Source organism: Daphnia pulicaria, chromosome 7 (genome assembly GCF_021234035.1).
Source record: "Daphnia pulicaria isolate SC F1-1A chromosome 7, SC_F0-13Bv2, whole genome shotgun sequence".
Taxonomy (NCBI): Eukaryota; Metazoa; Arthropoda; class Branchiopoda; order Diplostraca; family Daphniidae; genus Daphnia; species Daphnia pulicaria.
In genome coordinates, this window is record NC_060919.1 from 3,086,504 (window position 1) to 3,111,707 (window position 25,204).

Here is a 25,204-nt window from a genome sequence, read left to right on the forward strand (position 1 = left end):
TTCACGTGTTGAAAGCACGTGATCTCTTTCGCGAAAAAGTTTGCCCTTTTTTTGAAAATGAAATCAAGAAAAAAAGACGCGAAATGAAACGAAACTGCGCAATGGTCCCTGTGTTGACGTAATACTTACAAGTAGATAGTACGGTAGTTAGACAAGTTCGAGGAGATCGGATCCGCAACGAAGAACAATTCGTCATCTGTGGAAATTACGTTAGAAACATTTCGAAACCAAATTACTTTCCAGGAATAGCACGTGATTCACATCGTTCCACAGGAATATGGAGTAACAAGGTTTTTAGTATTTTATTTACAGAATAAAATTCCAGTCATTTTTTCTTGTCACCAGATGGGAAAATCAGGCCTCGCTTAATACATTTTTAACGAGTGTGTCCCTGCCATCTAATAAATTTTATGAATTAATAGCGCTTTTAAAAAGATTAATTTTCAGAACTGATTTTTTCATGCTATGCTGCCAGTGGTTTAGCATATGCCGCTTGATACAAGCGATACATGGTAAGTTTATTCATCTTCATCGGCGTAAGTTTAAGAAATTTTTAAAATTAGCATTTAAAGAGGTGCTAGCAGTCATGAGGCTTCGTACTACTTGACTTTGCGATTTTTGCGAGGTAGTATAATTCAATTATTGTTTGGCTTATCAGTCGAGAGTGAATCGATCAATAACTTTCGATGATCGATACAAGTTTTGTTGTCTTGTGTCTTCTGCTAAGCCTTTCCCTTCCCTTATTGTGTGGTGACAGTAGCTCAGTATTTCACTGGCAGTTCTGTATCTGTTATTGCAATCTGTGGGTTTTTTTAAACCGCTTGTGCGTGACGTTATATATATTTTTGTATTGTGTCTATATGTGTGTGTGCATAGACTGTGTTCTCAAGTGCCACTCGGTGTTGTAAAGGAATATGAGTACAGCCGGCGGGGGGATGGAGAGCTTAATCGCTAACCTTCAGGCTCAGCTGCCCAGTGGGCACAGAATCGTGACAATATCCTTTTCACTCAAGCATACATTCTATTATAAAAGAGCTTCTCATGTATGAATTATATTCCTTAACCAATTTTTTCAAGCGTTGGAAGCAGGTCTTGTACAGGAGTGGATCCGCACCAATCGTCTCCTTGTGCTAGTTGAGAGCTCCACCGAAAGTGCTGTCCTGATCTATATTGTGTCAAAAAATGTAGCTGATGAGTTTACTCTGGAAAGAACTATACCCTTAGACACAGAATTCAAATGTGAAATTGGTAAGGGTGCTGTGTAGACTGTTGTGTTCAACTGTGAGAATTCTAATTGTTGTTATCATTCAGATACTGCCAGTGCCAACGTTGTCTCTACTGACGTTTTCTTAAAGCTATCTAGAAAGAAGGTGCGTTTACTGTTTGAGATGCTCCCTTCCTTCAAAGCAAATAAATTTGTGGAAGAAGTTGGAAAAGCTACTGAAGGTTAGAATGTTTCTTTTTTCTCACTAGGTTCATTTCTAAAACTTTGTTATCATTTAGTGGCCAACAAAAAGCGAGCTCCACCAAACTTTTCATGGTTAGAAGTTTATAATCCACAACTTGTTTGGGAGTCTGGTTCAGATTCAGAACCACTTACATCGACGGCAGCTGAGACCGATTCCTCCAACAATTGCCATGATGCAATTCCCGCTCACTTGAATCAAAAGGCGGATTCCGAGTTGTCAAGCCCGGATGTAACGGCTCACCGATCTTCAATAGCCACTGGTAAAACATTTGATCTTTTGTTCCTATTTCCTCGCATCTATATTGGATTACATAAAATACCATTTTTATTTTATCTTCTCTTCAAAGGTGGAGCCACACCCATCGCTGCAAGGGAGAGTGTCGTAAGGTATCAGATGGCTTTAAGGGAAACAGCCTACACCGATTTGCGCCAGATTACCATCTTTTTGGGGACTTACAATGTCAATGGGCAGCCACCCACATCGGGCCTTGCCGATTGGCTCTCAATCGATAAAGATCCTCCCGATATCTATGCCGTCGGATTTCAGGAGCTCGATCTGAGCAAAGAGGCCTTTTTGTTCAATGAAACTCCTCGTGAAGAGGAATGGTACCGCGCCGTTTTCCGTGGCCTTCATCCCAAAGGCAAATATCGCAAGGTGAAATTAGTTCGTCTCGTCGGCATGATGCTGATCGTCTTCATCCAGGAGAAGCATTGGGCCTACGTCAGGAGCGTTGCCTCCGAAGTTGTCGGTACCGGACTCATGGGCAAAATGGGCAATAAAGTACGTTGATAAAGTTTTTAGCTATCTTTTATTGCGCGACCTAATTATATATTTTTGATAGGGTGGTGTGGCAATTCGTTTTGACTTGCACAATTCATCGATTTGCTTCGTCAATAGTCACTTGGCCGCTCACACTGAAGAAGTGGAACGGCGTAATCAAGATTACCTCGACATTTGTAATCGACTGGTATTTTCAACAACTTTCCCAAGCAAGTTCATTAAGGACCACGATCAGGTTTTCTGGATTGGTGACCTTAATTATCGCCTTTCTGGCGATTTGGACCTTTTGCGTGTCAAAGAATTGTTGGACCAGAATAACCACCAGGCTTTACTGCAGTACGACCAGTTCCGCGCCCAGCACGCTGCTCACAAAATCTTTATTGGCTACCAGGAAGGTCCTATACAATTCCGTCCGTCATACAAGTATGACCCGGGAACTGACAACTGGGACACAAGCGAAAAGAATCGAGCTCCAGCCTGGTGTGACCGGTGTCTTTGGAAAGGCGACAACGTTCAAGTGAAGGACTACCGCAGTCACCCTGGGCTGCGTATGAGCGACCACAAGCCCGTCTCGTGCTTTTTGGATTGTGGTGTCAAGATCATCGATACGGTCCGCTACCGAAAGATTTACGAAGAGGTCATGAAGAAACTGGACAAGTTAGAGAATGAATTTCTACCTCAAGTCAGCGTTGATTCGACCGAAATCAACTTTGGTAAAGTGTCATTCAATGAAGGTGCTACCAAAGTACTGACGGTCGCCAACACGGGACAAGTGCCTGTTCAGTACGAATTCATTAAGAAACATCGCGACTCAAACTATTGCAAACCTTGGCTGGCCTGTGAGCCTTACACGGGATTCCTGATGCCCGGTGACAATTCCTACATCACCCTGGAAGTATTAGTTGACAAACGGACAGCGTGGAGTCTCAACAGTGGGTTAGATGAGCTCTACGACATATTGGTGCTTCATTTGGACGGCGGCAAGGATATTTTCATTACCGTTAGCGGCCAGTACCAAAAGAGCTGCTTTGGCTGTTCGATCGAAGCCTTGATCCAAATGCATCAGCCCATTTCGCAGGTACCGCCTGAAACCGTGTGCCAGTACGAAAAGGCCGCCTATCCATCGGTGGACCCTGGAAACGATTCGGATTCCAAACAACCCGTTTTAGCAGTGCCAAAGGAACTCTGGTAATTTATTCATTCTGGTTTGACTGGTGAAATTTTTATTACATTATCTCCTTTTTATTGACAGGTTTATTCTTGACGAGCTCTACCGTCGAGGAATGGACACGCCTGGTTTGTTTGAACAACCGGGACTGTCGTCCGAGATAGCAGCCATTCGGAGGACTCTAGATGATAGTTTGCCCGATACACTCCCAGGAAGTGTTCACTCGGTGGCCGAGTCGCTCCTCATCTTTTTAGAGACTTTGAAAGAACCTATTATTCCGTTTGGATGGACCCAGAAAGCCTTGGATGGATGCACGGCTTTCACGTCCTGCAAAATGGTCTACACCAGCCTACCGCTCTCTCACCAGCACGTCTTCAAACACATCATCAGCTTCTTGAAGGAGGTTTTATTGCACAGCAACAAGAACGGATTGGACGCCAAGACGCTGGTGGCGCTTTTTGGTAGCGCAATGATCCGCCTTCCGCCTCCCAAATACCCGTTAGGTTCTTCAATTAGTTTGTCGCAAAACCAGCCACACCTGGATCGCAAGCGAACCACGTTTATTCACCACTTCTTAGTCAACGACTTGGATGATTGATCCATATTTCAACTTATTCCAAACACACTTTAATTATTATTTTTTTTTCTTTTCTTTGTTTTGTATTTTTCTTTTTCTATTCTAATTTTTCCCCTCCTTATTAGGTCAAACAATTTCAAAGCGATAGTGTGCGAAATTTAGTTTTCAATTTAGTCCCTGACTTGGAGAAATATCGGACGAGATTGCAGCAGCTTGTAATAATTTAAATCCAGAATCGATTTATTTACTGTATGTATATATCGACACAAACCGGATTGAGTGGCAACCTTCAATACCCAATCGTGTTTGCTTAATAGTTCTTTACCATAATAATTAACAGCTACTAATATAAAAATTCCTGTTATTTCCACACAAACCAAACTTAACCGACCACTAATATGTTCACATCCTCTAGCTCTCCATGCTCCACAATTTTGTTTTCCAGGCTCCGGCTCTAGCTCAGGCTCCCATCCGAAAATACTTCATTTTTGTTCATCGTTTTTTCCCCTTTTAATTCTTCCCTGTTTTGCCATGTTCGCTAAACAATTAATTTTTTTTCTCCATGTCTCCCGCGGTGTATGCGTGTGATTGGGTTACACTAATTTCGTGTCTGTGCAATCGACTCAATCAAATTTCTATTATTATCATTTTAATAATAATATCGTACACAATTCATCTGGTCCCCCCAAAAAAAGTGATCCTACAAAGCGGGAAATGGTTTGTACAGTATAGAGCTGTTATCGACGTGTTCTTCCGGCAAAGAAGTAAGGGATTTCTTTAGTTTTTTTTTTTTTCTTTCTTTCTCATTCGTGATTATTGTCAGCATTACGATTTGTGTTTGTTTTGTTTCCTTATCTCTTTTTTTTATATTTTATTTGTTTGTTTGTTGGTTATACAGTTCACCAGCGGAACGTGACGGTATGCTCCCGAACAAATGGATCCGGCTGGTCAGAGCAGCGTGAACGTTAGCGGGCTACGCGTGCGACACGAGCCATAATGACATGTCACGTTAGGAAAAGTCAGTCGGCAAGACAACGAGCCAAAAAGATGCGATAAAGAAGGGGTATAGAGAAAAGAGGAGAAAATGAGGTTAGATCAGGAGCAAAAGAGGAGGAGCTGTTGCATCCCAAAAAGCCCGTTGCCATATCGACAGGAGGGAGGAGGTACCGACTTGACGTTCGTTTATGTGTACACATCTAGACTCTGTGCTGCGCTGGCTGTTCTTACATATACAGTAAGTAGGATACAGCTACACAACAACGTCTGTCCACATGTTCAAACACATTGGTGACTTATTGGAAATCTATATAAGGTGGGAAGAAAACCCAGTGACAAGAGGAGAATCCATTGAATTATTCAGCCAGTCTGCTTTGGGTGGCTATGCACAACACACAGTGGAGTTTCTATATCTACAACACAAACAGTCATGAGTTCATCTCTTGTTGTGTCGCGGTTCCGGGATAATAGACATTGCGGGAATTGGTATTAGTAGTCGCAGCAGTCGACTGTGCCATTGTGTTGAGTTGACTGGCAGAAAATATCCGCCAGTCGACATGGCTGACTTTAGCAGAGCGGAAGGCGTGAGCGGCGCAGGAGTGCCTACAACAACAACAACAACAACATCATCTTCTTCTTGTATTTCATCTTTGTCGCACCATCACCTTTCGTCCTCTAACAGTATTCCCTCGAGGTCCACGTCGCTATTATTACCGCCCGTGTCACAGTCACAATCTCAACACACCCTTTCCGGTTCTCACCGCGGCTCGGTCATGTCCGGAAGGCCTCCGCGGCTGCAGATGAGTGCCGGAGTCAAGTCGTCGGGTTCGACAGTGAACAAGCCGGCGACAGAAGTGATTTCCGCACCCGTCCCGACGCTGGATCCCGTTCATCGGCAAAAGATCATGCAACTCCGCCTTCAAGCTGCCAAAGCATCCATGAAGAGACAGAGCAGTCTTCGACGTAAGTCTGGAAATATGTGATTCAATTATGATGTGCCTAACTTTTTATTTTTTTGTGTGTGGTGGGGTTTATTTATTATTCGGTTGGGGTGGTCGGTCGGACAGGAGAGAATATACATCGACTTGCCTTCTGGCTCTTAAGGACATCCCTGTGGCTGGCCGGCATTTTCAGCTTGACTGTATTAATTATTGCCTTTCCATTGGCGGTCGATCCGGCCTTGGAGTCCATTTGGAGGACGTTTAGTACCAAACCAGTCATCTGTCTCACGACTGACATTCAAATCCATCATTCGAGGAATCCGGACGGATCCGTCAAAGGCAACGATGCTTGCACGTGGACCTCTTGTCGCCAAGGATGTACAGGTACTTACGTACACATCCCCTCCCCATCTTTTTTGAAATTGTCAATGATCGATTTGTTCACCATTTTCGTCCTCAAAAATGTAGGGGAATTATTTAGATGCGTCCAACTCTTTGCCAATATCAGCCGATTGCCTTGGGACGTATTGGAATCTGCCAATACGAGCCAATGGATTCGATTAGATTCTACGTCTCAAATCGAATTGGGAGGGCGCCTGAAAAGGTCTACCAACTGGGCCGTTAGCTGGGCCACCCAAAATAAGCATCTTTTCAACAAGAGTGCCAGCACCAATCAATCGATCAATCCGCTCTACGAAATGCAGCGTGAACACTCACGACGTCAATACGCCCAGTTGGTGGAGGAACTCAAAGGCCAGCAGCAACTCGATGATGAGAGAAATGAGACGACGTCGTCCTTGTTCGAGGCCGTTAATGTCCGGCTCATGGTCAACGTCCGCGGTTGCGGTTACACGGTCGACTGTGCCGATTTCCATCGCACCGCGGGCGTCATCGGCTCTCTTATACCCTGTCACCTGAGCAGCCGGGCCGACGTGACCCCCTTGGCGGTTATGGAACACAATCCCGAACAGGATCACAATATCATTCTTTTCCTATTCACCGTTCCTGCCTGCGTTTTCAGCTCGGCCGTCTTCCTCCTTTGCTGCATTCATTACCAGTGCTGTCGCCCTCAACTGGCCAAAATGATGGCCAGCCGCTCTTCCGCCGAATATTCAGTCGCACGACTGATTATCAACAGTGGCATCCAATTTCATCCACCGACGACGACGACGACGACGACCAACAATGAGCAACCATCCAATAACATCAAGTAACAAATTTACACCATTGTAATTTTATTTACCCAACTGTGATTGATCTTTTGTTGATTTGGAAAAAAATAATAAAAAAAAAAGGTACTGGGCGGCACCGACGGAAGAGACTTGTGTTAGCCCAGAAGCGCCATTGGCAGCCCAGCAACTGAATCATCAGCTCACATAATAATAGCTCATCTCCTATTTATAGTCCCGAATTAAAAGCACCATTATTTAGGATTGTGGAAACTGTTTTTGATAAATGAACTGCTGTGTAATACTCGAAGAAAAAATGTACAAAACTTACGCATCTAACTGGCAAATGTCCATTTTATATATGCGCCAACATGTATAGTGGTAGTACAACAGCTCGTTATTAAGTCAAGTAAGGCCACGCCTATAGCTCAATTATTTGAATGTGCGGCGACGATTGTATGGCAATTTGCTCGAAAGTATATTCTCGGAGGCCCATTAGATGTTGATCCATTCGACTGATGGTAGAACAGCTTTTAATGGGCTATGTCTGCTGCGAAATGGCAGTTATTATCGGGACTCTTGAATCAAATATTATGGTAGCCATGGCTCGTCTGCACGCGAATTACCGCCTACAGACCTTTCCCGTTTAATGATAACAGATCGTTATTATTGTTGCGCTATATTTCTGGAAACAGCCGGGGAAAAAAAAGCGACTTTCGTAAACATTCCGTTTGATTCGGAGAATCGTCTAGAAAAAGTATAATAATAATAATAATATCAGCCAGAAGCGGCCAAAGTTATCCATCAATTTCACAAGAAAACTTATATTGGAAATAACGAAACGTTATTATTTTTACGCCCGAGTAAATAGCGTTAAAAAGTCGATCGCAATTGTGTACGATGTGTACACATAATATATGTAGTTCAATCTGTTATACAGCAGTTGTTATTGACATGTTGACGGCGTCGACGACATGCGTTACTTTTCAAGTTGGGGCGTCGGCGCCCGTGAGTCGTTCGTCGCGCCAGCCTTCAGGCGAACCACCAGTGAAAGCTGAAGAATGTGTGTATGTGTGAGATCGCATCTCTTGTCATTACAGTGTTTTCTAGTGTGTGTACTAGTTTGTTACACATAAATATATTCTATATATACTCCCGCGGTCTTGCGTGCTGAGTGTGCCTTTTAACAAACACTGTAAGTGGAGTGGTGGCGGAACCTTACAGGAATGTTACCGATGTTGACGAGTTGTAAAATATCGACGACAGATGGCGGCGTGAACGTATATTTCCGACAGATCCACAGAAGACAGACAACCCTCTTATAAGTGAGAAATGACTGGTCGAGTTGTCTATTTTTTTTCCGCTCATCTGTGTTATTTGTTGTAAAGTACAGTTGTAAATTCAAGTTTTTGTCTTCCGTGTTCCGTTTATTGCGCCCGTTCTGGTTGATGAGACGATCGTAGCCCGGTTAGCAGGCCATTTCGACATTATATGCATCCTCTGTGTGGTTCAACAGCAACTCTGGAAGGGAATTAAATTCAATGAAGTGAACATTAGTGTGCTCTCATTCAAAATGAGTGGTTCAGTATCACCAGGCATTAGTAGGAGAAATCCCCAAGATGAATATGAACTCGTTCAGCGGATAGGTAAAAAATTCTACTGTGTTGATTGTGCAATCAATGTTTCACCCGACTCACCAACATCAAACTTCATTTTTCACTTTTAGGTAGCGGCACTTATGGTGATGTCTACAAAGTACAGTACATGTTTCTATCATCAATTTTCAGTTTTTACATCCTGTTTTTCTATTTCGATTCCCCTTATCTACTTCCTGATTTCCTAGCCTCAGTCCTTACATCTCTGCTTCAGTTGCATGTTATTGATCTGTCTTTTTCTTAGGCAAAGAGACTGGTCACCACTGAATGGGCTGCTATTAAAGTAATCAAACTAGAGCCAGGTATGGAAACAAACACAACTATCAGTGTTACTCACATGAGGATTGAATTAATATTTCTCACTACTTGTGCTTCAGGTGATGATTTCACAATCATTCAGCAGGAAATTTTGATGATGAAAGACTGCCAGCATCCCAATATAGTGGCATATTATGGGAGCTATTTACGCAGGGACAAGCTTTGGATTTGCATGGAATACTGTGGAGGTGGATCCCTGCAAGACATTTATCATAGTAATTACACATCAATAATGACTTGTTGAATTGCTGTTTTCAAATTGCTGTAATTTTGGTTTGTTTTACAGTATCAGGTCCATTGACAGAAAGCCAAATTGCTTTAATGTCTAAAGAAACCTTACAAGGATTGGCTTATCTTCACTCTCGCGGGAAAATGCACAGAGATGTCAAAGCAAGTGTTTGTTTTTTTTGTTTTTCATTAAACCAAACAAGTTTCCTAACATGTCTGTGTACCTAACAGGGAGCAAATATTCTCTTGACTGATAACGGTGACGTCAAACTAGCCGATTTTGGTGTGTCTGCTCAGATCACTGCCACTTTAGGGAAACGAAGGTCCTTCATAGGAACGCCCTACTGGATGGCCCCAGAGGTGATTACACCCCACTTTTATTTTATTTTTTATTTATTTTTTTAATTATTCCAATTTTCTTTAAAGGTGGCTGCTGTGGAGAGGAAAGGAGGCTACGATCAGCAGTGCGACATTTGGGCTGTAGGAATTACTGCCATCGAATTGGCTGAATTACAACCGCCCATGTTCGATCTGCATCCCATGAGAGCTCTTTTCCTCATGTCCAAAAGTGGGTTCAAACCACCCGTTCTGAAAGAGAAAGCCAAATGGTCAGCAGACTTCCATAACTTTGTCAAAGTCGCATTGACAAAGAATCCTAAAAAGCGACCGCCGGCCATACGTCTCTTGCAACACCCTTTTCTTCAGGGTAAACTACTTAAGCCGATCCGCATTGAAATGAAAATAATATTGATCTGTTTTTGTTTGTTCTTTCTTTATCTAGGAAACCATTTGAATCGTCGGTTGGCGATGGAATTGCTGCAACAGGTTCAAAGCCCACACACACCCCAACGTTCAGATAGCTTGACCGAAGCGGATGAAGACTTGGCCATCGGTGCAGCTCCGCAACGCATAGCCTCGAGGCGAACGAAATCGGAGCTCTTTAGTAAGTCGCCTTGTTGAAAGCCAAATCCTCTTAAGGGAATTTTCATTCCTTTGTGTTTTTTTTTCTTTCCCAGGCGAGAAAATGATAATAATTATTATTTATTGATAAAATTTTTTGAAACTTTAGAAGATGACGTAGGGCTTGATTCCTCGGGCGCTTCCGGTTCGGCGGCCGAAGAAGTTTGGCCGAATTCTAACGGAGGGGCAAACCACTACGACGTCGCATCCGCATGGATGGATAACGATGCCGCAAACGAAGAACTTCACAGGTACAGTCAACATTTTTTAATCGGATTTCCTCAATGTCTAATGTTGCTGGACGCAGAAAAGTCTGGGGAAATTGGAAAACGTGTTCTTTTGTGGGCGGGTTTTTGGATTCTATACAACCAAGGTCGAAATCTATTGAAGCTTTTGGCAATTGTTTAGGACCTTATTGCAGAACATTGAGGAGGAACTCAAGGCAAGGTAAAATTCAACAAAAAAAAAAAAAAAACAAACAAAAAAAGATCCTCCAAGCCTCACAATTTTTCACTCATGGCAACTCTTTAACGACAATGATAACTTTGTTAAAAGTGGAGTGAATAATCGTAAAGCAAAAATGCCTTGGCAATTAATCCTCAGTTGTATAAGTTTAATTCTACACCACGCACTTGTGTTTATGGTTCATGTTATTTATTGACTAAAACAAAACAATGAGTTCACTTTGAGTTTACGTAATTCAAAGATTGTGTCGGTTAAAGGGGATGGCGAAGGATCTAATCTAATTCTATATTCTTCTTTCATTACTCTGCCTCTCCTTGTCTGCTTTGGGGGTTCTTCACTTTTGCTTGCGTCTAATCAGAGGCTTAGCAACTAGTCCTCCGCTGGATCCATACTCTTCGCAGTAAGTGTACATTACCACATAGTTTTTAATCACGTTCACATTTCTCTCCCCCTTAGGTCATGGATATTCTTGGTATCATGTCGTGTCTTGTTCCCTTGCCCTTAACGCTAACAACGTGATCTAACGGGCGTTTCTTTTGTCTTTTTTTTGTTTTACCAGAGCGACGTTGCCCATGTCCTCGTCACATGAGATAACCACCACCGAATTAGAGGACAAAACTGCGACGCTAACGTTGGACGGCGCCGAAGAAGCGGATCGATGGTTGCGGGACAATGGTACTAAATAACGCCTACGCTTCGCCCATAAATCTTAATCCACACCAACTTTCTTACCGATTTATTGCAGGAGTTTTGCCTATGGACAGCGGGGTGAGCGCTGCTCCGGTCGTGGCATCGGAAACGGATCCATCGATTCCGTCACGCCCTCCCAGGAGGAGAGAGCGCAAGAAGAGTACCCCGCCGTCACCGAAATTGACCAGCAATGGTCTTCCACCTACGCCCAAAGTTCACATGGGCGCTTGTTTTTCAAAAGTCTTCAATGGATGCCCTCTCGGCATTCACGGAACGGCCACTTGGATTCACCCAGAAACGCGTGACCAGCACATTCTCATCGCCGCCGAAGAGGGTCTCTACACGCTTAACCTCAATCAGTTGCACGATGCGTATGTTCACCTGCTTTACCCTCGTCGCACAATTTGGATGGTCGTTGTTAAAGGTCTCTCCAATCCTTTTCAAATTTGAATGTTCATCAAATGGTTTTGATCAATTTATGTTTGTACATTTTTTTGCAGACGTCCTAATGACTTTATCGGGGAAAACTCCGCACTTGTATCGCCATGAACTGATTGCCTTGTTTAGTCAAGCTCATGCCCGACATGGAAATCGCTTCCCACTTGATCGCTTGCTAGTCCCTCGTCGCTTGTCACCATCGCAGCGTGTGCCGGAGACAAGAAACTGCCTTCGAGCTTGTGTTGGCAAGAATCCGTATAACGGATATCGCTACTTGTGTGCCGCAACGCCAAATGGCATCTTTTTGATGCAGTGGTACGATCCACTCAACAAGTTTATGCTTCTCAAGGTATATTTTCGTAGTTGATATTTGAATCTCTTTTGTTATTCTTTTTAAATTTGTATTGTTTTGGTTTTATTCGACAGCACTATGAATGCCGCTTACCACATCCGCTTACAGAATTTGAAATGTTGATGAGTCCGGACATGGAATATCCGGTATGTTTGTGATAAGATGGCTGATTCATTTTTCTTTGGTTTTGAATAATTTCTTTCCGTTTTGTGTCAAAGCTTTTGTGTGTCGGTGTACGGAGAGGATATTCATCTGATTTGCGTCTTAACGTTGTAAGATTGACGGCTACGGAAGCTTTCTTAGATGACGGCAGTGTACCGGAAGATATTGATGGTGCGACATTTTTACATGTTTCAATTATGAAATTGGGAAATTCAACTTTTCCTCGTTTTATTTTTAAGGTTTGGCGACGGTTTTGCCCAACCGAGAAGCAATGGATGTAGTGTGCGTTACTCCATTGGATAAAGAGTCTATTCTAGTAGCTCATGACTCAATTGTTCAAGTGGTCGATATGCAGGGACAGGCTACTAAAATGCGCTCGATGAAAAGCAGCGCTCCTATCAAATTTAGCTTCCGCATCGAAGCTGTTGGTAAATACACTCTCCTTTTTACTTTTTCCTTCTCACGATAAGATTGTAGTTAACTGATTTGATCTTAATTTTGGTTTAGTTTGCCTGTCTGACAGTATTTTAGCTTTCCATCGCCATGGAATGCAGGGACGATCACTTCGCGATGGAACAGTCACGCAAGAGATAACGGATCAGTCAAGAATATATCGACTTCTTGGATCAGACAAGTACGTGGATCCGATCAGATTCTGTTTATTGTTTGTTTGTTCAATACTAATCGATCCCATTTTAAAAATTCCGTTACAGAGTCGTTGTACTCTCGAGTCGCTCAAGTTATCAAGACGGAAGTACTGGTGATGAAGGAGTCAATTTACATGTCCTAACAGGCCACGAAGCCACCTACTGATTTCTATTCAACTCTTTCCTCTTCTTGTATGTCTTCTCTCTTTTTCATTTCTTTTGAAAATTCGGAAGTTTTTAGAGACATCCTGGTCTAACCAGGTGGATCAGTTAATGATCTGTAGCACAAGTTATTGTACATATATATATGTTGAGTCATCAAGGGAAATTGGTTGAACAATGTACATTCCGTAGTCCAATATTTTTTCTGTCCTCCCCCTCCATCTTTTTGTATCTGTGTAAAAAAAAAAAAAACAGGAATGGGAGTAATCGACGTTTTGGGAAGTTCCACATCTTCGTACCGAGCTGGAAATCATTTAAGTCAAAAAGCCTGAATAAATTCGTCTTCGTTACAAATATGCCGTATGCTATTTGAATTGTTTCTTTGACAAAATTAAAATTCTGGCAGAAATATCCCATTTACAATTTTTCTTTCGCTAAGGCCTAAGGGACAGTAATTTGTAATTTGTTTATAAAAATCAAATTTCTAATATTATTTCTGTATCTTAATTTTCTATAGTTTAAGACGCTGATGACTGACAATAAATTCTTTAATTTCTTGCTCGACAACTTAGAAAGAATTTATTGGAGTTCTATCGTCGCGTAGTGGAGTTCTACTGTCGGGCACTGGGGTTCTATTGTCGGGTATTTTCAATAATATTTAAAAAAGGAGTTCTACTGTCGTTGGAGTTCTACTGACGCATACAAAGAAATTTTTTTATTGGGGTTCTATTCTGTTGTCGGTTCTTCTGTCAGCAACCCTTCTTTACTGACCGCTAGATGCCACTGTCTTCAGTTGATTTTGTCATGTTTAACCTGCATCATGAAACATGGCGAAACAAATTGTTGCTATTGTATACTTATTTTTCTGTGATTCTGAATACTGAATTGAACTTCGTTTGTGTAAGTTTATCTTGACCTAGTTTCCTTATTTTTGTACATTTCATCCATTTCTTCCAATTCTAGAAAGTCAGTCCGTCATTCCAACAAGGTTATACTTAGTGCTCACTGCTCAGCCAATTTCCATCCATTAAATCCTTATGCTGTCAAAAGCCTGAAACTCATATTTGAAGCCCACATACAGTGAAATTAGACAAAAGTTCTTGAGCATGGACCATAGGATCTTTTCTGAATCTTGCAAGTGTAACCTGTGTCAGAATGTTTGTCGAGTGTACAACTGTTTCTACAGCTGTTCAGAAGGCAGCTGAGATATTGGTAGAGTTTTATTTTTCATTGATACATTTTTAAAAATGTGTAAATTATATAGATAATTTTCCTTATTCCATTGCTACTTAGAGTTCCACTTTCAGCGAATGTACATGAAGAGTGTGAAGTGTATTTAGTACATGTACCGGATCTGCTTGATGAAAGTCAAATGCCTTACTGAATTCATCACCCATTTGAATAAGGTAAGCATCAATTTTTACCACCTATCACCATGCTTCTGCAATACTTCATGACACTTTCTTTAGCATCAGGAAATTTATCTCAATGTGTGGAGTAATGCTGTTGGTTGCTGTGAATTCCATTTTTACAATTTTTTTCATCATGAACATTTCAGTGTGCTTCTTAGAAAAGGTAAAGATTGATATGCTTTATTCATTGTTATATTTTCATTAATGTAAAACATTTTTTTTTACAGAGCACGCAGTTTCGTTATGGAATCGTGTGGTCCTGGCACGGAGATTCTTGTGCCAATGATGACCTTTGTTCATGACGGAAGAGGGACTTCCACCTACGTCCTTCCTTATCTTCGCGACGCACGCTCATCTAGCTTCACTGCTTCTTAACACAATTTGTTTTACTTCACTGGCGACTTGGCGAGTTTCTGGACCACCTCATGATCGCTTCCGTCCGCTGTTACACACCTGCTGTCACTCACCACGGATTATGCCCAGGTACCCAACAATTGACTTATTTTCGTAGGTTATCTATCAATAGTCTAATTGCGTTAGACTCTGTCTGTGTAATGGTTTCCAAAATCAGGCCCTTCTTACGCTCAAACGAAATTTTACTTGGACGTTTCTTTTTTCTAACGCTAGATGAATTTCGATAATTTGCAGCTGTCAAAACAGTCAGTTTAAGTTACTTTCAAATCACTTTAACCGTTTATCGGCAGCTGTTGTGTGGCAATTTTTAGTGGGAACTGACGATTACTATTCCACCAACAAAGCTCACTTGTTAGATTTTTAAATAATGTGTTTTTTTTTCTACTTCCGGTTTTCTCATTTCAGTCAGTAGTTCAGTAAATATTCATTTGACGAACAAAAGAACCACATATTCGTGATCCTCGTAAAATTTGTGGTATAGTTCATGTTTTTTTTTGTACGTTCTCGTACTTCCGGTTTTAAAAATTTTCCTGAACTATAGTTCAGGAAAATTCTCGATTTTGGCCAAATTTTGGATTTCGTTTAAATCACACCCAATCGACCCCAAATTTCATGGAGATCACCAATATGTGGTTTAATTTGACGACAGCTCAATGGTTAAGGCGCTGTGCTTACTTCCGGTTTATTTCCGGAAAATTGTCAAAAAACTAGCAAGTGAGCTTTGTTCTATTTACAGTTCTCAATATTGCAAGCTTGGTTTTAAGTTAATAAAATTGCAACTTTAAATCTTTGAGCTAAAAAACCTGACTATTGTTTCTATCGGTATTGTCTGTATTATGTAACTTTTATTGGCATTTCACTTAATATCAATTGTTTTGTCTTTATTCAGGTAACGCAGAGGAGACGTCGAGAAGATGGATCGTACCAAAACATCTCCGTTATCTCCAAAATGTCAGCGCGGATCATCATTTGTTGTTGGTAATATTTGTGTTTGTGTTAGTTAACCCGTTGTCTGCCACGCCTTTGTTCTCCCCTTGCTCCTTTGCACGGGCCGCGCTGGTCGGCCTCGTGGTTTACAAGCCGCGGGGTCGGAATGTCGCCAAGCCCAAAATTTGCCGCAAGGCAAGCCTATTAGGCAATGCACCATAGTTCCCCCTTGTCGATGCGGTGACTTGTCAGCAATGGCAAGTCCCACCTTGGTCATGGAACCTTCAGACATGGTGCGTAGAGAGTAGAGAACAACCTACGGGTTGTATGGCGTGGCAGCCAACAGGTTAACTTAAGTGTATGTATGTATGTATGTGATTGTAAAATGTGGTGGAATTGTGGGTGGAGGTGGGACAATAAAGCAATTCCTTTTAAAGTTTTGTTTGCCGTGTCTTAAATTTAAGACTTGTATACCTCTTACAACCTTTAAGTTTTAAATAAGATATAGCCAAGTGCCTCATCATCTCCAGACTTTTTTAATAAACTTCTATGAAGAACCGAACACAATAACTGCCATGCACTTCTTTGTTACGCTAACTTAGTTACAGAAACAGATCTACTGTTTACGTAACTTGCCCTGATATGGAAATTCGTCCAAGCATCAGGATATGTCCTTTTGCACAGCAACTGGAGCAATAGTCTACTCCGACATGTGAAATAGGAAAGTTCCAAAACAAATCAGATTACTTTGCAATGTAAAAAGGAATGAAAGTTGAGAATAACGTATGAGATACCCGCATTAAAAAAATTTATTTCTCATTAAAGATCAACAATTCCCAGTGACTAGTAACTATTAAAATATGACCGACTAATCTGAACACAAACAAATAAAACAGAAATTTAGGTTCTAGTATTTAGGAGCCTCCTTGTAGTAAACTGGAGAAGCGTAGGTTGCTGTGTAATACCCAGATGCCTTAGTAGTGTAGTAATTAGGAGCTTCAGTGTAGTAGCTGGGGGCAGCGTAGGTTGTAGTGAAATATTCGTGGGCCTTAGTGTAGTAAACAGGAGCCTCGGTTTGGTAGTAGCTTGGAGCAGAGTAATACTCGAGTTCCTCGGTGTAGTAAACTGGGGCAGCGTACGTGGTTGTGTAATATTCGGCCTTTTCGGTGTAGTACTTGGTGGCTTCGGTGTAGTAGCTAGCTGGAGCGAAGGTTGTGGTGTAGTAAACTGGAGCCTCGGTGTAGTAGCTGGGTGCAGAGTAATACTTGGGAGCATCGGTGTAGTAAGTTGGGGCATACGTAGTCGGGTAGTACTCCGGTGACTTGGTGGTGTAGTACTTGGGAGCCTCAGCGTAGTAGCCTGGTGCTGCATACGTAGTCGTGTAGTACTCCGGAGCCTTGGTGTAGTACTCGGGCTCTTTGGTGATGTAGCTCGGGGCAGAGTAATACTTCGGGGCTTCGGTGTAGTAGCTCGGGACAGCATAAGTTGTGGTGTAATACTCTGGAGCCTTGGTGGTGTAGTACTTTGTCGGCTCGGTGTAGTATTCAGCCTCTTTGGTGGTGTAATAAGTTGGAGCCTCGGTGTAGTAGCTAGGAGCTGAGTAATACTTGGAAGCCTCGGTGTAATAGGCAGGGGCAGCATACGTAGTCGTGTAGTACTCCGGTGCCTTGGTAGTGTAGTACTTGGGAGCCTCGGTGTAATAGGCAGGGGCAGCATACGTAGTCGTGTAGTACTCCGGTGCCTTGGTAGTGTAGTACTTGGGAGCCTCGGTGTAGTAAGCTGGAGCAGCGTAGGTTGTGCTTTGATACTCGCCATACCCAGGAGACATCGGTACACCAGTGGTCGACCTAGCCATCAGCAATACGACACCAAACAGCAGCACGACGCCATAGTAAACTAGACAGTAAATAAAAGAACATTATTATTCAACAATTGCTGGCATATTAACAAAAAAAAAAAAAAAAAAAAATTTAAATCGATACAAAACTTCATGTAAAAATAAACAGAATATTTACCCATGATTGCGAATAGATAATATAATGAAGAAGGCAGTTGATGACAAATAGTGCGCTGCAGTAGTTGCCGTGTCGGAGATGCTCACTCGACTGATCTCTGTCGCCTTTTCTCTCTCTTTTATACGACTTTTTCTCACCCTGACCCCTCTCTTAAGCCTTGAGGCTTTTGTACCTGCTTGATAATGATGTTACACGTGTCGTTCTCACCCAACCTCTCCGCCGTCACATGGCACGTTTTACGTAATGATCTCCGTGACCTTCGAAAGTGAAGGAAATGCAAACTGGCCTTTCCTTCTTTAGGTTGACGTTGCTGGGGATGGGTCTACAAAAACAAAAATCAAACAAAAACCAAAATCAAAATGAATACCAAATGGCTGAGCCTTGCGGCTTTTGTACCTGCTTGATAATGATGAAACACGTCCAGTTCTCATCCAACCTCTACACCACCGCATTGACAGTTTTACGTAATCTTCCCCGCGACCTTCAAGCGTGAGGACATGCAAACTGGCCGGCCCGTCTGCAGGTTGAACTCGACAATGGTAATTGAAAAATAATTAATAAACACTGCATCAGTTGGAAGTTGGAACATGTTGAAAATATACCAAAATTTAATTTTGAACATTTTAAGCTCTTTCTCCATCATCCACAATGTAAAAGGAATAAAGCAGACGACGGATGACATTTGTCCGGAAGTACAAATGTCTTCTATTAAGTGTCACTTTACGCGCTACCACTCCTCAATTACTGCAGAACCTCAATTACTAAAATCTGTTTGAAAGAATAAAACGATTATTGGCTATCGATAAAAAAAATAATATTCCCTATGATTGCTTAAGGAGTTCGATTCAATAGAGGGTATGTATTCCGTAAATCTCTTTTCAGCTCTTATCCTTCTTCTCTGTCGTGTCAACCTTCTTTCGCCCATCACATTTATGTCGCTCCTCAGCAGTTGAAAGCACATCAACACGAACGAGCAGTAAAACTGTGCCAGAACCATGATTTACAATCGAGTTTCATTTCACTCTTTTACAACAATTTTGGTTATGGTGAGAAACAAGGTGAGGAATTATTTGTCGCATTTGCGAACCAAGCTAAGATAACAAAAAGCAGTTGGCGTCTTTCGATATCACTCAAAACGAAATGTTATAAATGAATAAATTTGAGATCGCGACATTGGATCAGTCGACACTAATAACCCCACAGAACCTACAACTCTTGATATCTTCTTATCAAAAGTTTAGGAATGCAATAGGAACGCGTTTTGGATGATAAAAATCATTGAGGAAGCGACGTCACTCTGATTGGTCACGTTATATACAGCTGACTGCTGACCCCACCTCACTAGCACCCACCCAAGATACGCAAATAACAACAACCTCGACGAGGAACAAATTTAATAGCGAATGAAGTATACGTTACACCTTATTTTACACAAAATGAAAAATTCGACTGACAGAAGAAATGGGATTCCAATAAGTAGTACGAAATTTCTCTACCAGGTGCCTCTGATAAAGAAAACAAATTATGCGGTTTTTTTAAAAAAACGTGATATCTGTTTTACATCGCATGTGGGTTTTGCAACAAACAGATCACTTTTTATAATTTTACGGCCAAAATTACATCGAAAGCTTCTTATTTAAACAATTACAACAAATTCCCTAAACCAACTTAAGCTAAATGTTTATTTATTATTGTTTTATTTTAAAAAGCCCTCAACAGCTGTCTTCATCAGCAACTGGGCATTATTCGTGACTGTCTTGTCTGTACAACAAGGCCAGATCTTATAACAACTATTAGGTCGAATCAACTAGGATGGCAAAGAAGCCCAAGACAGTATATAAATTATTGAAGAGTGTCGAAAATGCAAAATATTTTTTTACTATAAAAATGTAGCATATAGGGCTCGACCGGGAATTGAACCCGGGACCTCTCGCACCCGAAGCGAGAATCATACCCCTAGACCATCGAGCCATACATCAATAGCAAGATTACGTCTTGTGATATAGTTTGAAGTTCTTGTACCATACAAACACAGACAGGTGTTCTACTTATGATGTAATGATTGGCCCAAATTCTGGGGACAATACAGACATTAGGTCTATCGGGTTTTCCAGAGAGAAAACAGAGGAAATAAAAAAGACGAAAATCTAAATCTTAAATACTGGTGACAAGTATCTTGAAAGTTGAAACCAGTAGGTAGACCTACGGAGGATTGTGTTAAATTATCGTAAAAGTGGCTCGTTATTCCCCAACAGTAGAAGCTAATAATGTAAAATAGCAGAAAGGTCCCTGAATGATTGAAGAAAGGAAGCGTTAACCAGTTTACGACGGTATCTCATGTGACGCTCAAGCGATTAAGTTAAATGATCCGGCTATCGACAGCTGATTTCAATGTTTAGGTAAAACGTGATACAAAAGATATTTAAAAAATACAATTTGGGCTCGACCGGGATTTGAACCCGGGACCTCTCGCACCCTAAGCGAGAATCATACCCCTAGACCATCGAGCCGATACAACAGTTCATTGAAAATAACTGTTAATCAAAATCACTGAAGAAGATTTAAAAGATTTTAAGGTTAAGCAACGATACAAATATCTTGAATAAAATCCAAAGACTTGCAACTACTAATACGAAAATATTAAACATAAACAAAACAAAATGTAATTCCCACTGTTTGCTGTTTGCATATGTTCACTTGCAACTTTCCCTTAAAATAGTAGGCCAACTTTCCCTCGTCTATGCTTTCAGCTATAAACGACCTAAATTTACATGCATTGCTTCCTGACTTCTATGGTCTTAAAGGGATCTAACCGGTATCTCGGTATAATTTGCCCCAAACAAAGTGCAAGAAGAAGAAAATATGGCTTGATACGTCACTACTTCTCCAGGGTGTAGATATGGATTCGATTAATGCAAAACAAAAGTATTGAATGGAAAGCCACACCAATTCAATCATCGAAACAATGTGAACATAACAGAAAGTGTACATACCAGTATGTTATTCAGAAATGGGTGGTACACCAGCATCAGCAGCAGCCAGCATCAGATGTCCTATGAAATCTAACCATTCGGGCTGATAACACTTCTTGGGGCTGTGGACTGGTCAATCAAATAATCCAGGGAATCTTCAACAGCTCTGAGGTGGGAGTATAACTGAGAGAAAAATATTGGCTTACTGATTGCACTATGGATGTCTCCCGCAATATTTGCAAATCCACACACATACATACGGTTAATAGAGCCTCGACGACATACTGCCGCTTCAAAAAGAAGTTTATAACGAACGATGTTTAACTACCAACTGTCTTTCAATTCTGGACTGCTCCCCAAACACAAGTAGTGAAGCAACTGCCTGATGAAGATGCCAATTTCAATATCGTTGATAGCCATAATCTTTCTTGTTTGCGATTCCAAGAGTTTCGATTAGAACATAACAGTAAAGACAGGACCGCAACGTGACGCAGTTGTTGAAGAAAATCTGCCTAGTTTACTGAAGATCTTCAAATCGTCGATAATGTAATGGCCTAATGGCTTCGTTTCCAATCAACTTCAGTTTTAAGCACATCCGAATCTAATTGTTTTACGCTTTGTTATCTTGATCTGTTTGATAAATCTGTTACTATTAGCGCCATCATAAGTAACTGAGTCTTGAATCTCGACTGACGACAAAAGATGTGTAAACGGAAAAATCTATTGCGAACATTCACCCTGTAACAACAAATGAGAAGCCATGACTAAACCCACACGTTTTGAACGGTTTTGAACGGACCAGTCAACACAAATTTTACTAGAAACATTTGTACTTACACAAACCAAAACACCACTGCAACCAACGCTTACTCGCGTAACTGATTAATCAAAACCTCAAAAAGCTTGTGTACAATATTTAGTGTAGGTATTTAGTATCCTATGTTTTTTCTCGACTAATTCAGTGGCGGTTCTACTCAACTCAACTGTTCTCAAAGGACCACTGAGCCAGACCGGCCACCCAAACGAGGCAATGGCGGCCATTTGTATTTTACATCTTGCCATATTGATAGACTTTTGATCTAAATAATTTGAATTGACTTTGAAAAGTGATGTAGAAAAGAAAGTAACAATTAAAATGGTAATAATATAACATAAGAAACAGAAACTTGAAGAATCAAAGAATATTTTCAAATTATTCAGTGTTTATTAAGAAGTTTATTCGATGAACTGCAAACAAACAATAAATTGCACCTAATTTGTTTTCCAAAAATACTAAATCCTTTTGTTTTGTCTTGATCTCTAAGTCTATATCTTATAAGGATACTTGACATTAGATGAGATGAGTTTTGAGCAAATAAACGAGATAAACACAAAAAAGATGCACACATATAATTTAGAGATTTACACTATTCCACTGCTATCCCAGTTTTTGTTTGTTTATGAATCCACAAATACTAAATGTTTTGACTTGCGATATTCAGCCAAAATGATTTGATCAAATCAGCACCTTTCTCACCTACCATAATCTGCAATGAAATTCAAACTCATTAATAGTAAGAAGCAATACTAAATTTGAAGTCGAATCAACAATTTATTTACCGCTGGAGCGTTGGTGTTGCCGGAAGGCACGTTGGGCATGATGGAACAATCGACGACTCGCAAATTGTGAACACCGTATACTCTGAGTTCAGGATCGACGACGGCCGTTGGGTCTCCGATTGGACCCATTTTGGCAGTTCCGGTCGGATGATAAATAGTGGCTGAATAATGGCGGATAAAACAAGCCCAGTATTTGTCTTCCCATAGCGGTAAATGTTCACAGCCGGGGAAAGGTTGAGTCCAAAATTTGGAACCAAACTTTTTGAATGCGGCAGTCTCACCTAGTGCCAAACCAATTTTCACCCCTTCGATAAGGACCCGAACATCTTGATCATCGACCAAGTAATTGGGGTAGATGAGCGGCTTGTCGTAAGGATCAGCGGATGCCAATCGGATGTATCCGACGGATTTTGGTCTCAGCAACATGGGGATAACGTACCAGGTGTCATGATAGGCAATGGGAGCATAGTATCTATCCCAAACGAAATCCGTGACACCGTGAACTCGACGAATTTGTACTCCTCCGTCAGCGGCAGGTGTTCCAGACACGAAATGAAATTCGATATCCGGCCAGTCGTCGCTGTGATTGGCGTATTTGGTGTTGACCCAGGCAAGTCCCTCGACACCACCCGGAACCGTTAACGGGCCCGAATCGAACAAGGCGTAGCGTAAAATGCTGGGCAGGTTTTCGAAGCGACTCTGAACCATAGAAACGGGCTGTTCCAAGGTGAAAACCATGCCGGCAGCGGCAATGTGATCTTGTAGATTGTCTCCGACACGCAAGTCCGCGATGACGGGAATATTTAACTCTTTCAAGTGTTCAGCCGGGCCAATTCCACTTAACATGAGAAGTTGTGGGGTGTTTACGGAACCAGCAGATAAAACAATTTCTTTTGTAGCCTGGATGATGTAAATTTTCCCTTTGCGTTCGAATTTGACAGCGTAGGCTTGACGAGTTCCAGGATCAATAAGAATTTGCGTGACGTGTGAATGCATTGCGATGTGAAGGTTTTCTCGCATCCGGGCGGGACGCAAAAACGCTTTCGCAGTAGAGCACCTTGATCCGCGCCGGATTGTGGCTTGGGCTAACATGAAACCCGTTTGGTAAGCTCCGTTACCATCACGATTTTCGTAACCTGACAAAGACAAATGTTATTAAATAACTATTCCCGTGGCCCTCAGTTTAATAAGGGAAATTAAACTAATCACTTTGAATAGTTCAAAAAAAAATGAGATGCTTACCCAATTCTATACCGCCTTCTATGAAAGCAGTTGCTAATGGAGTTTTATAAGGTGCTTCCTGCACAGTAAGATAACCGCCAACTCCATGGTAGGGCGATTCGGCTAAATAAGGATTTCGATTATCTTCAGATTTAATGAAATAAGGCAGGACGTCATCGTATCCCCATCCGTAATTTCCCATTTGCTTCCAACTGTCGTAATCCCGCCGGTTACCACGTACGTAGAGCATGTAGTTGAGAACTGATGATCCTCCTAGGACTTTTCCACGAGGCCAGGAACATCTTATGACACACAACACTTGAGTTATAGCATCTACTTAATAAACAAACTTGTTGTTTGACAAGTTTATATAAAAGATAATTGCATCTACCTTTTGTCGTTGAAACCAAGACAGGCAGTTGGTTGAGGTTCTGTCTTATACTGCCAGTCCATATCAGATAGCTGCAAATAGGCAGCTAAGACCGGCACATCTGATATTGTTGTTTCATCACCACCAGCTTCTAAGAGTAGGATGTTCCAATTAGGTTGCTCACTCAGTCGACTAGCCACAACAGCTCCAGCTGAGCCTGATCCAATTACTATGAAATCATAGTATTTGTGAATGACCTGTAAGACATAGGACAAATGAAGCAAGTAGACATTTTAGGAGAAAATTAGAATACAACAGAAAAAACTGAAACAATCTACTCAATTCCGATAAAACACATGTTTCTTTTACATACCTTAACATCATAAGGTCGTCCTTCCGGATCTTTTTTATCATATTGGTAGAAAGATATGGTTGCTACCAACAAAGGTATAAACCATAAACCAGCTGTAGTAGCTGCTGCTGTTGCGACTGGTGCTATTAAAGTCATGTCTTCCTAAATCTGTTCAAATAAGGTAAATTCATATCTAACCTCTGACCACTCTGACGACTTTGACAAATTTGTTGTTGTCTATCAAGAAAAGGGGTGTTACTAAACAACGAACTTCTAAAATATGAACTTAGTGCATAAGGGCGACACTAGATGACGTTATTTCCTTAAAAAGACTCCATGCGGAACATTTTACAACCAAAATTTCAAAATCAAATTTGCAACAAACCAAATAATAGAGTTGTAAAGAGTTAAAGACTCACTGTTAAGACAAATAATTGTGCAAGAGAAATTTTCTGCACGCAGCATCCAGAGAAGAATAAAACTCAACCAGAAGATAAGGTTGAACAAAAGACACTGAACTAAAGTCCTGAACCCTAGGGTTGGTTGTCAAAAACATTCAATGATTAAAAAGGGAGGCATCGATATAGTTGTTGATAATCGCTAATTAACGTAATTACCAACCAGTTTGGGCAATTGGGGATTACCAAAAAAGTCAGCCTTGAAGTCGCTAATCCCACACATTGGGCAGTAATCTCTTCCAGAAAAATTGATCGATATTTGACAGCATCGTCCTGCGCTGATCTTT

At 41.3% G+C, this 25,204-nt stretch overlaps 4 protein-coding genes, 3 long non-coding RNA genes and 2 other non-coding genes across 15 annotated transcripts; 5 read left to right on the forward strand and 4 right to left on the reverse strand.

Moving 5' to 3' along the window:
* The first annotated feature begins 38 nt into the window (after window positions 1-38).
* LOC124349453 (type II inositol 1,4,5-trisphosphate 5-phosphatase-like) lies at window positions 39-4,616 on the forward strand. Of its 5 annotated transcripts, none has more exons than XM_046800069.1 (9): window positions 39-290; window positions 436-512; window positions 911-995; window positions 1,077-1,248; window positions 1,312-1,446; window positions 1,504-1,728; window positions 1,816-2,249; window positions 2,311-3,437; window positions 3,502-4,616. In XM_046800069.1, exons 2-9 carry the CDS (start codon window positions 487-489, stop codon window positions 4,013-4,015), a joined length of 2,718 nt encoding a protein of 905 aa, XP_046656025.1. In that variant the 5' UTR covers window positions 39-290; window positions 436-486; the 3' UTR covers window positions 4,016-4,616. The 5 variants fall into 5 exon arrangements, with proteins under 5 accessions (XP_046656025.1, XP_046656026.1, XP_046656028.1 ...); XM_046800070.1 differs by having other exon boundaries at window positions 476-512; XM_046800072.1 differs by lacking the exon at window positions 436-512 and having other exon boundaries at window positions 877-995.
* A 144-nt stretch (window positions 4,617-4,760) lies between these two features.
* Window positions 4,761-8,738, forward strand: LOC124349658 (protein tipE-like). The gene is made up of 5 exons (XM_046800429.1): window positions 4,761-5,228; window positions 5,307-5,953; window positions 6,058-6,315; window positions 6,400-7,141; window positions 7,227-8,738. The coding sequence occupies exons 2-5, from the start codon at window positions 5,548-5,550 to the stop codon at window positions 7,309-7,311; spliced, it is 1,491 nt and encodes a 496-aa protein (XP_046656385.1). The 5' UTR covers window positions 4,761-5,228; window positions 5,307-5,547; the 3' UTR covers window positions 7,312-8,738.
* On the forward strand, window positions 8,612-13,531 carry LOC124349461 (mitogen-activated protein kinase kinase kinase kinase 3-like). 3 transcript variants are annotated; one of them, XM_046800094.1, is made up of 19 exons: window positions 8,612-8,746; window positions 8,827-8,855; window positions 9,000-9,057; window positions 9,133-9,288; window positions 9,360-9,463; window positions 9,533-9,661; window positions 9,728-10,007; window positions 10,083-10,244; window positions 10,371-10,512; window positions 10,670-10,708; window positions 11,085-11,126; window positions 11,286-11,401; window positions 11,472-11,840; window positions 11,917-12,203; window positions 12,281-12,352; window positions 12,425-12,539; window positions 12,608-12,796; window positions 12,876-13,002; window positions 13,082-13,531. In XM_046800094.1, the coding sequence occupies exons 1-19, from the start codon at window positions 8,674-8,676 to the stop codon at window positions 13,179-13,181; spliced, it is 2,589 nt and encodes an 862-aa protein (XP_046656050.1). In that variant the 5' UTR covers window positions 8,612-8,673; the 3' UTR covers window positions 13,182-13,531. The 3 variants fall into 3 exon arrangements, with proteins under 3 accessions (XP_046656050.1, XP_046656051.1, XP_046656052.1); XM_046800095.1 differs by lacking the exon at window positions 10,670-10,708; XM_046800096.1 differs by lacking the exons at window positions 10,670-10,708; window positions 11,085-11,126.
* A 408-nt stretch (window positions 13,532-13,939) lies between these two features.
* LOC124350352 lies at window positions 13,940-14,691 on the forward strand. The gene is made up of 4 exons (XR_006920825.1): window positions 13,940-14,077; window positions 14,141-14,389; window positions 14,471-14,583; window positions 14,647-14,691. It is a non-coding gene; the product is annotated as an uncharacterized LOC124350352 (long non-coding RNA).
* Window position 14,692: 1 nt separating this feature from the next.
* LOC124350357 lies at window positions 14,693-15,998 on the forward strand. The gene is made up of 3 exons (XR_006920829.1): window positions 14,693-14,752; window positions 14,817-15,072; window positions 15,893-15,998. It is a non-coding gene; the product is annotated as an uncharacterized LOC124350357 (long non-coding RNA).
* Window positions 15,999-17,666: 1,668 nt separating this feature from the next.
* Window positions 17,667-18,184, reverse strand: LOC124350209. Its single transcript, XR_006920456.1, has 2 exons — window positions 17,946-18,184; window positions 17,667-17,826 (listed from the first exon to the last, which is right to left on the reverse strand). It is a non-coding gene; the product is annotated as an uncharacterized LOC124350209 (long non-coding RNA).
* A 1,660-nt stretch (window positions 18,185-19,844) lies between these two features.
* Window positions 19,845-19,916, reverse strand: Trnap-cgg. The gene has a single exon. It is a non-coding gene; the product is annotated as a tRNA-Pro (tRNA).
* Window positions 19,917-20,383: 467 nt separating this feature from the next.
* Window positions 20,384-20,455, reverse strand: Trnap-agg. The gene has a single exon. It is a non-coding gene; the product is annotated as a tRNA-Pro (tRNA).
* A 1,662-nt stretch (window positions 20,456-22,117) lies between these two features.
* Window positions 22,118-24,712, reverse strand: LOC124349544 (glucose dehydrogenase [FAD, quinone]-like). The gene is made up of 5 exons (XM_046800235.1): window positions 24,481-24,712; window positions 24,129-24,364; window positions 23,759-24,039; window positions 22,517-23,652; window positions 22,118-22,443 (listed from the first exon to the last, which is right to left on the reverse strand). The coding sequence occupies exons 1-5, from the start codon at window positions 24,613-24,615 to the stop codon at window positions 22,372-22,374; spliced, it is 1,860 nt and encodes a 619-aa protein (XP_046656191.1). The 5' UTR covers window positions 24,616-24,712; the 3' UTR covers window positions 22,118-22,371.
* Window positions 24,713-25,204: the final 492 nt, after the last annotated feature.